The sequence below is a fragment of the Danio rerio genome, chromosome 1, assembly GCF_049306965.1.
Source record: "Danio rerio strain Tuebingen ecotype United States chromosome 1, GRCz12tu, whole genome shotgun sequence".
NCBI classification, from domain to species: domain Eukaryota; kingdom Metazoa; phylum Chordata; class Actinopteri; order Cypriniformes; family Danionidae; genus Danio; species Danio rerio.
This window is the reverse complement of record NC_133176.1, coordinates 41,212,401-41,227,698: the sequence shown is the minus strand read 5'-3', so window position 1 is coordinate 41,227,698 and position 15,298 is coordinate 41,212,401. Positions and strand designations below refer to the sequence as shown.

Here is a 15,298-nt window from a genome sequence, read left to right as displayed (position 1 = left end):
TAGACATATTAAATTTGTTATTGATGAACTACAAATTTTTATGTGAGTATATATATATATATATATATATATATATAGACCAGATGAAAATTCTTACTTTTTTTTTTTTTTGAAATATGGGTTTATAGTATTGTATTTGAGTAAAATGTTAATTTTAGTTTATTCTACAAACCATCAATGAAATTTCTTCCAATTGCCAAGTACAGGTATTGTGAATAAATTTTCTTGTTTTAATAAACAAAGTGCTTGATTTCCAGACATATATTAATTTTTAGACATCCCAAAACCAAAGTTTTAACTTTAGATGTCCTAGAAACCTGATATTCATAATAAACAATAAATGCCAATATTTTTTATTTGAAATGTTAATTAAAAATGTTATCGAAACTTTATAAAATAAAACAAATAATAACATTTTTACATCCAGAAAAACAGACAGTTTTCAAGTGCACATTGTTTTTCCATAACTGTAAAACAAAAGCAGACTCTCCCTACAATATGTCTCTCATCTTGGCTGCGGAATCTGAATAAAAGTATCTCAGGAACATTGTGAATCTAGAGCACTAGCACAATTGGGCCACTGCAGAAAAAAACCCTCCATCCTTTCTCATTTGGAGGGATAGTACAAGTTCTACTCACTCTTGCCAGGCTGGTCCCTGAAGGCACCTTGTAGGGGACGTACTTCCTGTAGATATGGCCCACCCTCGAACAAGGCACATCGTACATGCTGCCTCCGCACATCCACACCTGAAAAGCCACAAACGCACACACATTCAAACATTTACACTACATCACCATACAAGCAGAGACGTTTCCATTCAACATTCGCACAGACAGTCGAAAAACCCTCATCCATTTGAGCTCCTACACAGGCAGTCTGGGTTGGTCTCAGTGGGAATATGTGGACAGACTAGCTACGTTTCCACATCATACCAGATACAAGCAATGTCCTCACCGTGGGCTCCAATTACAGATCGACTGCCGCATTCGGCGAAGGAAAGAAGTCGAGTTTTCCAACCGCCTCAGGCTTGTGTCTCTACTTTTCCTCTTTACACCAAAAGAAAAGAGAGATAAAGAAAAAGAAAGCGGTGTGTTCAATATGCTTTTCTTCCCCATCTCTCTCTGTTTCTGTTCTACTAAGGCCAAGGCTTTGATGTGTCTGTCTGTATTGAGTATTGGCTCCGGCTTGGTGGAGTGTGGACTCGGCCAGGGCCACTGACACACAGAGGGAGGTGAGAAAGCTCAGGGAAAAGGGGGGGCTTCTAGTCGGGCGAGTTGAGTCTGATGGTTTCTCTCTTCCTCAGTCACCCGCTGGGCCCGGGAGAGCCATCTGCGGATATCAAACCGCACAGACCGATCTCTCCTGCAGGGTGGCGGGTTAGCGGTCAAGCTAACTTCACAGACCTCATCGTTACAGGGAGAAAAATCGCTCGAACACATCAGTACCACAAAGCGAGCGAGAAAAAGCCCCTCATTTGAGGATAAACGAGCGAGCCTTGTAACAAATGACATTTTAGGAATAATTTTCACATTTTTTTTCACTGCCTCTTTTATCATAAAGCATGGAGGAGGAAGGCAGTCGTGGCAGGACTTTATATATTAAGATGACTTGAATCGCATTTAAAAAGCTGCCTGCCTGGAACAGATGGATGAATCTTGGATGGTGCGTGGCAGGCAACCGATCAATGGGACGACGCCAGGCCAAATCCCACTCGGTTTGTAGTCGCATGTCAGATCCAGTGTATTACTATAGTACACATTCTCAAATGGAGGACTGTTTGGGATGCTGTCGAGGTCAAATGTGAAGCATACAACTTCTTTTGTTTGTTTACTGATTACAACACAATAACCATTACTACAATATATGACATACAGTTACACACATTTAAAGCATACTAGTACACAAAATACAAAGTGCCACTTTTGGAATTCACATACTCGTTAAGCCAAAGTTTACTTCAATTATTATAAGATTGTGCTTCCCACACATACTTGGGTCGGCCACCCAGGTATATTAACGGCCACCCAAGTATTTGGTGACACTCCTTTTTTTACTATTATCATCCTTATATATTTTTTTGTATCCGCCTAATAGCCAAACATCCACGATCGATCGTGTGCGTGAAAACTGTCAACACTCACACAGACAATCTCACATGCTCTGCAGAGACCGACAGAGAAGCACCTTTTTGGAACTTAAAAATACTTCCGTCCAGGATTTTAATCTGCTAAAGTGTCAAGGATTCGGCTTTTGGTTTTGTTTTCTAAGCAGTCGTTAATTGTAGGGATTTTCAGATCCAATCATGTGATCGGAAATCAGGGACGATCACGCGGTTTCAGACTGGATCGGAATCGAATGTTAGCTCCTGATCAGGACTTGAATATATATGTGTGTGTGTGATTGTGTGTGTGTACACACACACACACACACACACACACACACACACACACACACACACACACACACACACACACACACACACACACACACACACACAAACATACATACATACATACATACATACATACATACAGTTGAAGTCAGAATTATTAGCCTCCCTGTTTATTTTTCCCCAATTTCTGCTTAATAGAGAAAAGATTTTTTCAACACATTTCTAAACAATTATTTGACATTATATTCAAATTATTTTACAATAATAATGAGAATATATTCAATAATATAGCATTGCTTGTCGGGTGTTTTATGTTGAGGTGCTATTTGTATTTATATTAGATTTTTTTTAAATTTACTATTGCAGTAAAGTACAAAAGATTATGTTATTCATTTTATATTTTAATGATTTATGTTATTTATTACTTGAATGTTCAAGCTACCTCACAGAAGTGTCCTGTTTGATAACAGAGTTGTTGAATGTTAAAATAAGGTGAAAAAAAATAAAAAAAACATCCTGGATCTGTTTCTTCGCTCTTCTTTATTCTTTTTTTATGTATTATAGATGTATCAGATCAGGTTTTGGTATTGGTAGACACTCAAAATCAAATTACTTGGACTCGCGTTCGAGGGCGAAGAAAAGAAAAACCTGATTGGAACATCCCTAGTTAATTCTATGAGTTTTTGCGATATATTCCTATTTTTAACCTGATTTACTTTCACTTGGCTTTGGAGCTGATGCACAGCCGCACGAGCGAGAGAAACATTAAATAATTAATTCTTTAATCTAAATGACTCAGATAAACTTTTCTATATGCTCAGAGGATGAACTTAAATCTAAACTGGCTGCAAAGTATTTGTACACCATTAGAAATGGTTAATTAACTCATTTTGCCTTATTTAAATAATCTACATTTTTTTTATTCTTGTAACTATTATACTTTTAGTAGATATGGTTTGTTTTTATTCCTTTATGTCATTTATTTCTCAATTGCTGTATATTATAATTTGATGATGTTGATTGATGCTATATTTTATACTGTGCAAAATTTTATCTGCCAGTGGGTGCACATGGCTCCTGAATATAATAAAAGATTAGTTATAATAGTGTATTTCTTTTTTATTTCAACAGTCTTTTTTAAATTTCAACCCATTGAAAAGAAACAGTGTATAACAGTGTCATAAGTGTGTATCAACAGTGTCACCACCGCAAGTACACTTAAAACCTGTGGAAAGCACTGTAAGATTAGAAAAAAGGGGAAAACTCCTGTCATCAACTGATTTTTCAAAATATCTAGTTAGTATTGTTTATGACCTATATTAATATTACTACTACCAATACTACTAATATTAATAATAATCAATAAGTAGGTCCACAAGGAATCTCTGCTTGCAGATTTCCGGCGATTATTGGTCCATCTATTTATTTTCTTGTGTAATTGTGTGCAAATTTATATTTATTCAGTTTTTTAAATTAATTTCAATCAATACTAATTTCGGGCGAGGCAGTGGCGCAGTAGGTAGTGCTGTTACCTCACAGCAAGATCATTGCTGGTTCAAACCTTGGCTCAGTTGGTGTTTCTGTGTGGAGTTTGCATGTTCTCCCTGCCTTCGCGTGGGTTTCCTCCGGGTGTTCTGGTTTCCCCCACACTCCAAAGACATGTAGTACAGGTGAATTGGGTAGGCTAAATTGTCCGCAGTGAATGAGTGTGTGTGTGAATGTTTCCCAGAGATGGGTTAATACCCCCGGATTAATAAAGGGACTAAGCCGACAAGAAAATTAATGAATGAATGAATACTAATTTCATAATAATATATAATATTGACTAATATGAGAGTATATATTTGATTTATTTACAATACAGTTTGTAAAGTAATATTTTCTGTCTTTTAGTAGATATAATAGATGAGAGACTTGCTTGTTTTTTTTTTTTTTTTTTTTAACCAAATAATTGAATCTAATTGGATTTGCATTGTAAACATTACATACCAGTTAAAAATGTATCATTTTTTTTTATTTCAAATAGCAAAAAAAGTTCACAGATTCTGTGTGGCCCTATCAATAAGTAATGTATCATTAGTGTGTTATCAATTATTACTCTAAAAAAAGGTATAAAAAGGTGACCTGAATTTCTCATAAGATATATAGCTTTTTGGCTGTAGCAGTCATCCTTTCCATGACCATATGTTCTAATAACAAACTCAACCAATAATCAACATTTATTAAATGTTTACTTTTCCAGTGTTGACGTATAGCTTTCTTAACTAATTTTAAGGTGACGCACACAACTTCATGAACTGCGCATAATAAGCAAGAAATCTGTCAAACAGCCGGTTTAGCCTCTAAACTATTTTTTGCTGTTGTCATGGTTACAGGCGAGCCACGGAGGATGGTGTTCCAATAACAAAGTTCAGTGCCAGCGCAAGTGAGAGTCTAATGAAAAAGAGTGGGGTGGCAGGTATGTCAGAACTGATAAATAGAACACTTCCTCACATCCATCGGCACCAGTTTTGGCCCCGCTAATCAAAACCGAATCACTTCAGAGCCGCGGCCAATCACGGCATCGCACAATCTAATTAGCTTCAGCAGTCCAGTCAGTCTAAACACATACGCACAAACACCGACTCACAGCTTCGCTATCTTCGCCGACTGGGGTTTTGCTTTTGCCTCTGAGGCTTCGCTTAGTAGCTTTGAAAAAGAAAATAACCTCTGCCGCCCAATCTCATTCGAGGGGTTTATTGTCGAAAGGAATGAGAAGAGATTGTCTAGACAGACAGACATGGCACTTCACGTTAAGTGGGAGAAAAAAGGAATCTGGTATTGCTATAGTTAGCGGTTCGCAATGGATCAGGAGTGATGAGGTTTCTGGAGTGTGCGACTTCGAATCCATTTTAAGGACTGAACAAAGCATTAGAGCGAGAGACTATCTTATTGTGTTCTGTTTGATTGTTTTTGGTCTGTGAGGCCAACAACAGGAAGCAGCCTTGGTAAATTCTGTGAGTTCTGAGGGATTATTTGTGACTTGCATACATGAATAGAAGCTTTAACTCACCTTGAAGGATATTTCAAACTGCTCGCCACCCCAGATCTCAAGGCCTGTGTCGTAACCTCCCAGCTCCCAGAACCACTGTCGGTTTACAGCAAACAAGCCTCCGGCCATCACAGGAGACCTGTGGGAAGCCAGAAAAAACAACTTAGCCACATCTAAAACTTCATACTGCATTTTTAGGACAAAGTCTTAATGGAAACTGATGACAAATTAAGGTCAAGTAACCCCTGGAGAAAATCTGTGAGAATCAGGAAGAAGATTTCAATGAGAAAAGATGATGAATCACTAATGCTTTATTATTTTTTCACTTGTAAATATAAATACACTAGAGCTTGTATGACGACTAGTGAACTGGTCATACAGCAAGTCAGTCAACTAGTCTACAGGTCAGTGTTTACCATATGTACATAACTTCCAATAAAGAGTACAGCATCCAAGCAAATCCAACACTGCACTGACAGAGAGTTTGCGAGTGGAGTGCCAGTTTTCTTGTTACCTGCATTGTCATAAATAGTGCAAAAACTGTCAAGTTTCCACTCGGCTATAGTTTCTGCCAGCCCCATGGCAACATCTGATTTGAGTAAGAGCAGTATAAAAACCCCATAGGACTTTGTTGTCATATTTTAATAGTTCATGGTGTTAATATCAGTGGATTGTTTACATTAAACTCTAGTTTCAGTTTATTTACAATTGCTCTTATAGTGGGGGCAATAAATCTTCAACATATCACCATTTTTCTCAGAAAACCTATTTCTAAAGGTGTTGATGACTTGAAATTATCACCACATGTTGGTAACAACGAAATAAATACATACATGTAAAGAAAACCAAAAAAGTTAGGTGTAATAAAATAAAATTACACTAGGAAAAAGTATTGAACACTTGAAAAAAGGGAGGTGTAGAAAGGCAATGAAAGCCCAGACGGCAGCTGAAATCTCTTGGTTAGAAAGCAACCCTTTTCCCTTCGCAATTGTAAATGAACTTTAGTTGTTTCAGTTCATTACCATGAAGATGAAACCAGAGTGGACATTTCATTTCAGCAAGACAATGAACCAAAACACAGCCAAGAAAACTCTCAGAACTCCCAGAAAACTGTTTCAGAGAAAGAAATCGAAGCTGTAGAATGGCAGAGCCAATCACCTGAATTGAATCCAATAGAAAATACAAAATAAAGCTCAGATTTGATAAATGAAACCCAAAGAACCATCACATTTTTTACACTCTCTTGAAGTGTGTGAAAAAACCATACCTAAATATTTATTGTGACTCCATTTTCCATATGAGAGGCGTCTTTAAGCTGCCATGATTAAAACAGCCCTTTATAAGTATCAAATAGATTTCCAACCCAAGCTCATTTTGAAAAGTAGCCCAGCGGATGTTTCTGGAGACCGCAATTTACATGACCAGAGGTACGTATTGCTGCATTTCATTTTTTCAAGCGAACGATACGGGGCGGTGTGACGGCTCTCCTCTTTACGCTCGCCGGCTGACGGCTCACATGCGTGTGGAGGGCTTTCCTGCCGTAACCAGTTTGTCCGGTTAGCTCGTCGTGTTACATCAGCGGAGCGGAGCTGGCCGCGACAACCGAGTTCGAGTCCTGGGAAGAGCGGTTCCAGAAATCAGGTAAGACAAAAATTGGGTAAGCTAAATTGTCCTTGGGTATGTGTGTAAATGAGTGTATATGGATGTTTCCCAGAGATGGGTTGCATCCACTTCGTAAAACATATGCTGGATAAGTTCATTCCGCTGTGGCAACCCCAGATTAATAAAGGGACTAAGCCGAAAAGAAAATGAATGAATAAATGAATGAATTAACCTGAATTAATTTGAATCATGAATTAAGCAATTAAACCCAAAAAGTTCATGCATCTATTTACAAGTAAATAGTGTGATTTATCCATGCATGCCACGTCTGGTATGAACAGCACTAAATGTACAAAATCGAGAAGATGAAAACAGGGTAACACTTTACAATAAGGTTCATTAGTTAATGCATTTACTAACATGAACTAATCATGAACAACACTTGTACAGCATTTATTAATCATAATTGAACATTTACTAATGCATTATGAACATTCAAGTCCATGCTTGTTAACATTAGTTAATGCACCATGAGTTAACATAAACTAACAATGAACAACTGTATTTTCATTAACTAACGTTAACTAACATGAATAAATACTGTAGTAAATGTATTGTTCATGTTAGTAAATGCATTACTTAACATTAACTAATAAACCTTATTGTAAAGTGTGACCGAAAACTGGTCTAACTACAGCTATAAGAGTATAAAGTAGTCAACCCTTATTGGGATCAAGCTGAAATGCTGGGCTCTAATAAGATACGGAATCACAATTTAAATACAACATTTTTATGCCTGTTCATCCATCTAAGCATAAACACACACAAAAAGCAACAATCACGCATATCTTTAACACAACAACAACAACAAAAAAAAAGGTCATGAGCACAAAAGAGTCTTACAACCCCACAACTGTATTAACCTTAAAATATGTCAGTTGTCAGCCGGTTTGCATATATTGGGACAGAATCCAATGGGCATCTTTGCTGCATCATATCTTACAAAAAGCAGAGAGTATAAACACATGGAATCATCATAGCATGAATTAATAAGCTCATTTTACTTTCATGCATCTCCCCAGGCTTCTGTTTTGAAATGTGAATCATAATCTACATCTGTAAACAGTCCCTAATGGTAGAATCAGACATATGCTGCAAGCTCAGTTTTGCTCACTGACACGATCAAGCTCACGGTCCAGTCAAGATCGCTCAGGTGAAAAACACAGAGGTTTAGAGGCCAGTTCAAGGCAGGATCTTAGTGATAAAGAATCTCTGTTAAGCTCTGAGTGAAATCAAAATTTGCAATGCTTATTGGTAGTGCATATTGCTATTCTTTAGATGAACAATTATTCCATACAAGGTAATTCAAATAGGAAAAATGTTTTGGGAATCTTTAATCAAGTTCTGACCATTTACTTCCAGGTTTGAGATGGTCATTCTGACTGCAGAGTTGCACTTGCACTTTCTAGCTTGCACTCAGTCCTCACTATGCAAATGTAATTTTAAGGGTATTTACATCCAAATCAGGTGAACTGTGTAGTAATTACAACATTTTGCATATGTGCCTCCCACTTGTTAAGGGTCCAAAAGTAATTGGACAATGGGCTACTAAGCTGTTCCATGGCCAGGTGTGTGTGATTGAATGATTAATAAATCCATATGAAACAGTCCCTTAAAAGTCATGTCTCGCTTTCAGTTTCGAGCTTTGCCGAATTTTGCACTCACAATACAAGCCTACCGCGTCAAAGCCCAAGTGAACCGCGCTCAGGCCCACCTCTTCCAAACAGGCCAGGGCCAGGGCCAGCCAAGTGAACCGTGCCTGAGCTCGATTCAGCGCACTCACACTTCTTAAACAATCCAGGAAACGGGCCTGGGCCCGTTACTTTTGGCTTATTTGTGTTGATTGCATGACGTGACAGGAGAGTGCAGGTGCCGATTGTAAATGATGTCACTTGTATAGGAAGCGTGGGTGCCTGAGAGTGCAAGCCCAAGAGTGCAAGCCTGAAAGTGCAAGTGCAACTCTGCAGCCAGACCCTTCTCGGTCATTCTCTGTTAATGTCAGTTTGATGACTTCAGCCACAATATTCTTAAGCACACCCTTCTTATTGCTACAAGGGAATGATGCACACACAAACACACACAAACACAAGAGACCCACCCCCAAACTTATTTATTTTCAGTTGTAAGTACATGAGCATACTGAATTAAAAGTCTTAGCAACTTCTGGTTCATGCGGACTTTAAACAGATGTCATCCAAACATGCAGATTTGCTCATTACTCCTTTCATTAATCCTCAGCGTCCTTGCAAAACATGCATTCGGTCATTATTTCACATTTCACATACACTTATGGGGCTTAAGCCTGCCAATGGGGTTTGAGAGAGGATACTGATGGATTTAATGGATCGCTCCAGTTGTACAGTGGTGTTTGAATCCCGAGACTTGGTTAAAGCAGACATGAAGCGGTATAAAGTGCCTGTTGGTGTAAGTAGTGCAATCTTTTAATAGAGCAAGTGGGATGAAATATGGTAATGCAGGGGCTGGAATGACAGCATGTTTTGGGATTATGGTTATGCATATACTGCACTTGCACTTGGTTCAGATGACAGAGAGCTCTGGGTTGAGAGCGGATTTGCGGTGGATTTATTTATTCAGTATTTTGAGCATTGAAGGGGTAAAGCTGAGATGATCTATTGGAGGACGTTTCACTCGTTGTTGGTGCAGATGGCAAGCAATATTTCATTTATCATGGGTGGTGTTCACACAGTCGATGTAATTGACAACTGCTTTCACTAACGATTGAATTGACCTTTTACAATTGTGTGCATTAACTGCTGCTGCAGATTTAAATTTCTGCTGGTGGATGCGCACTTTACATTGCACTGCCCCCATATACTGTATACTGTATATATTATTTGATAACTGATAGGTGCAGATCTATTATTGACTAATTATTTGGCTCATCAAATTTTGGAGTAAAGGACAAGTTATACTTAATTTTTATTTTTTTTATTTAACAAATTATCTTTATGTGTTTGATGAAGATTCAGGCTGTGTGGGTCTTGCATGATCCTCAACAAATGGACAGGGATAAACTAACACACACACACAAAAATATAACAAACACCTTGGAGACACAAAGAAGGAAAGTTTACAGTTGCTAGTTTTGTTAAAAATCTGATTAACTTATTGAATTAAAACAAAATTTATACAGTTAGGTCCATAAATATTGGGACATCGACACTATTCTAACATTTTTGGCTCTGTACACCAACAAAACAGATTTGAAAAAAATAAAAAATAAACAAGATGTGCTTTAACTGCAGACTGTCTGCTCTAATTTGAGGGTATTTACATCCAAATCAGGTTAACAGTGTAGGAATTACAACAGGTTGCATATGTGCCTTCCACTTGTTAATATCAAGAACACACTCCAGGAGGTAGGTATATTCGTGTCAAAGTCAGCAATCAAGAGAAGACTTCACCAGAGTGAATACAGAGGGTTCTCCACAAGATGTAAACCATTGGTGAGCCTCAAGAGCAGGAAGGTTAGATTAATTCTAAAATGTATGACTCATGTGGGGCTGTCAATGGAACTGATTATCTTGTATTTATTAATGGTGTGACTGCTGACAAAACAAGTAGGGTGAATTCTGAAGGCAACATTTTCTGCTCATATTTAGTAATTTAGTAATAGTATTAGTAATAGTATTTAGTAATAGTATTATAAATGCTTCAGAACTCATTGGAAGGCATTTCATAGAGCAGATGGAGAATGACCCAAAGCATACTGCAAAAGCAACCAAAGGGTTTTTGAGGGGAAAGAAGTGGAAGGCTCTACAATGGCAAGGTCAGTCACCTGACCTGAATCTGGTTAAGCATGCGTTTCACATGCTGAAGACCAAACTGAAGGGAACATGTCATATGAACAAGCAGGAACTGAAGACGGTTCTGTAGAGGCCGGGCAATACACCACCGGGAATGTAACCCAGCGTATGGTGATGTCTACGCCTTCCAAACTTCAGGCTGTAACTGACTGCAAAGGATTTGCAACCAAGTATTAAAAAGTAAAAGTTTGAATTATGATTATTATTCTGTTCAATTACTATTGGACCCTTAACAAGTGGGAGGCACATATGCAAACTGTTATAATTCCTAAAGTGTTCACCTGATTTGGATGTAAATACCCTCAAATTAAAGCTGACAGCTTGCAGTTGAAGCACATCTTGTTCGATTCATTTCAAATCCATTGTGTTGGTAAATAGAGCCAAAAATGTTAAAATTGTGTTGATGTCCCAATATTCATGGACCTAACTGTTTATTTTAAATTCTCTTATATTCAATTCAAGAGTTCACACTTAGCTGATAATTGGTAATAAGCTAGTTTGGCATGCTGTCCCGGGAGAGAGCCCTGAGCTCATAAGATCCTCGAGCCTGGGGCTCCCCCCCTGCTGCTTAAGGATTGCTATAAAGGTTGTGTTGCTGGTGGAATTTGACCATGGTGCTGATTTGGTTTATTCAATTTACTTATGTCTCATGTTTTGGACTGTGAGTGCAAACTGGAAGACCTGGGAAAAACCCACGCGAGCACGGGGAGAACATGAAATCCACACAGAAATACCAACTGGCCGGGTAGAGACCCAAACTGGAGGCATTCTTGCTGTGAGGCCACAGTGCTAGCCACTGGGCCGCTGTGCTGCCCTATAGAGGAAATTGAGGAGGAGAGGGGGTGGAAGGGGAGACTCTTCAAGACGAAAATGACCAAAGGTAAGATGCTTTGGTTATTTAAACTGAGTTAGGAGTCCTCTGATTGGTGGTTTGTACATTTAGGGCCAGCTGTGTCAATCATAAGCACGTGATCCTCTCGAAATTAGTTTATAAATAAACTGCATGTCTTAAAGGGATAGCTAGGTAGATACACAAAATTGGGTGAAAATTTACTCACAACCTACTAGAACTGCATGATTAATCGAAAAAAGATTGCAATCTCGATTTGACCTGACACACGAATCTTCAGCCAATTATATTTTCAAGGTCAGGAGAGAAACATAAAGGCACAAGTCTTCACATTGTTTACATTGCTCAGCAACATGGACAACTTCAAATTCACCCAAAAATGTCTTTTCTGTCTTAATGTAATGACGTATTCGCAGCCGCGAAATCACATGAGTTGAAGCACTGTTTGTTTACTACCAAGAGGACATGCCAATGATGTCTACTTTAGTGAACAGAACCTGCATAGACTGTGAATAAAAGGTAATAAAGTTGTAAATAATGTTCAGTTTGTAGCACAGAACGATGGTTTGGGAGCCCGCTTGGTTATGATTTTTCATGTGTGTGTTTTTTTTCCCTCAGAGTGACGGCAGCCGTTACATGAGCATACTCGTCAGTAAAAGTGAAACTGAAAGCATGCACATAATTTGAAGGATTTTAAAGTTATAAGTTACAACAAGCATTTGATACGTTTTTTTTTTCTTTCATAGAGAACACAGAGTTTACTAGCTTAGTATAACAACTCTAGCCAATATAACATTGAATATAATGCAAGAGGGAATCTGATAATGACAAACGTCTAATTTTACCAGTGAAAAAAAAAGATCTAATAATGTTGTTAATGATAAGCATATGTCTCAAACATAATAATTCAACTATAGCATTATGAATAGTTATATTCTGATGTAATCACTTACATCTATACAATGATAAGTCTATACAAACACATAGACATACTATTATTATTGTTGGTTTACCATATGTTTGAGAAATAACAATAATAATAGTCTACTGATATTAACCTTATTTACATCTACAGAATCGTGAGAAAACTGTGATCTTGATTTTAAGGAAAAAAAATCATTATTATCATTTTAGCCAGAATCTTGCAGCACTACAATTTACTCCAAGTGTTTCCAAACCTTTATGACTTTCTTTCTTTTGTTTAACACAAAAAATACATATTTTGAAGAAAGCTGAAAGCCTGTAACCATAGAGGAAAAACAAATACTCTGGATGTCAATGTTTACAGGTTTAAAGCTTTCTTAAAATATCTGTTTGTGTTCGACAAAAGAATCTCATAAAGGTTTGAAACAAAGAGTAAGTAAATGATAGCAAAAAATCCCAATTATCCCTTTAGCTTTATATATATATATATATATATATATATATATATATATATATATATATATATATATATATAATTTTTTTCTTTTTTTTTTCTTTTTTTTTTCTTTCTGTCAATAAATTAAATCACTGGCAAAATATAACCCCACATCCAATTCGGCATCTTCACTGTTTAAATATCAAATATATATATATATATATATATATATATATATATATATATATATATATATATATATATATATATATATATATATATATATATATATATATACATATATATATATATATATATATATATATACATATATATATATATATATATATATATATATATATATATATATATATATATATATATATATATATATATATATATATATATATATAATTTTTTTATTTTGTTTTCCAGCAAAATATAAACTCTAGAGTAAAATGTTAAAACTTCACAATTTGTAGCCAGACACTCTATTAAATTTAGTTTTGATCTCCCATCATGACTTTAATGACCAGCAGTCACACATACTGACACATCCAGCTAATGTATTCCCTATTAATAAATAACTAGCTAAATAAATAATGATGCGACCTCCAAGAGCAAAATTCCTTGTGGAAACCCCATCGTCAGCATTTAACAAGGATGAAAACTGCAAAGTACCAGTAGTTCTGCATCCTCAGGGGACTGAGGACTTAGGCTAGAAGCAAGGCCAAATTTTATGGATGCTTGAAAGCGATACGAGAATGAGCAAGAATGACCAAGAGACCAAAGACAAAGATGCGAGCCATAAGCAATAATTGGAGGGATGGGTTTACGCAAAGACGGCCAAAGTAGATGAGCAGGAAGGCGCCAAAATCAATTTGCTCTCACGTAATACTCTCTGGCCTGCTTCCTTCCGATTTAATAAGGTGTTGAAATATAACAGTCTACTCAATTAAGGCAGCTAATGGAGGAACAAGCACTCCGCTGGAGAAATGACCATGTTGCTTTTTTTCCCTCTTACATCTGCCAATAACAGCAGCTACAGCAGAAATTGCAGGATGGAGGGGAACATCTCATATTGGAATGGACATTTGAGTCTTGGCCACGGCAGTCGGAGGACTGTGCTTAGCCAGCTCATTGGCTGTAGGGTTTGCCGATGGTTTATTTGATCAGCTGGACACCCAGACTCAGACACAGAGAAAGAGAATCCCTCAGACATCGGGAATCAGCGATGGAGATGATTGGAGCCACCGATCAACTCACTCTGGGGAGCTTTGACGACTTGACAAGTTTCTTTGACGGCTCTAGCCACAGTTGATTGTATTTACACGCTCTCGTCTCCGAGTGCATTCATGCATGCACAATGACACGGTCCATTTAGGATGTGTCTGTTTTTTCAGCATTCGCTCTTTTATTCAGACGCTGACTGGAGGGAGCTGATTACTTTAGGGGGCCGCTCGCATGGTGAGGTAAATATAAGGATGCAGGAACGGCTGCTGGTGGCCGTATCGATTGGCTATTTAGGCACCGATCTGAGGGGAGAGTTTGGGTCGATGTAGTGGAGGAAAGACAGGTGAATGAAGCAGAGAAACCTCTCATCAGGAGTGTTCTGCACCACTGGAGCAAACCACCAGGTCAAATACCTTACTACAGAAGAGAGAGATAAGGAGAAAAGGGAAGATTAAAAAAGAAAGAAAGAAACAGAGGGACCCTGCTGGATGGAGACCCCCTAGCTAAGAATAAATCTAACAAGATGAGCCCTTCCTGTGAGGCAGTGTGGAGTGAAAGCAGAGGACGAGGGGGAGTTGTGTGTGATTTTGCCTGGAGCAAGGAGGGATTTTATTAGGGAAAGTCAGAATGTCGTTTGTTCTGTCAGTTTAGGATCAGTCTGGCACACGTGTGTAATGTGATGCAAGGGTAGGTCTACTGTTTAAAAAATGTTAGGAAAGTCTTCAATTGAAAAGTCAAACTTTATTAATGTGAACCCAGACCACAATTTTTGGAAATTGAAATTTATACATCATCTGTAAGCTGATGTATAATACTAAATAAGCTATACAATGATGTATGGGTTGTTAAGATTTGACAATATATGGCTGAGATACTACTATTTGAACATCAGGAATCAGAAAAAAAAATCATCATCTTTAAAAGAGTTCAAAATAAATTTTC

The 15,298-nt window shown here is 37.5% G+C and overlaps 1 protein-coding gene across 7 annotated transcripts in view; it reads right to left on the bottom strand.

The window, feature by feature from the left end:
* galntl6 (polypeptide N-acetylgalactosaminyltransferase like 6) overlaps positions 1-15,298 on the bottom strand; it is a 727,623-nt gene that overhangs the window by 20,927 nt on the left and 691,398 nt on the right. For all 7 annotated transcript variants that reach the window (XM_073948271.1, XM_073948265.1, XM_073948277.1 and 4 more), the window contains 2 exons: positions 5,446-5,563; positions 640-747 (listed from right to left, as the gene is read on the bottom strand). In XM_073948271.1, the coding sequence (XP_073804372.1) occupies positions 640-747; positions 5,446-5,563 (226 nt within the window). The remainder of the gene's footprint in view (positions 1-639; positions 748-5,445; positions 5,564-15,298) is intronic.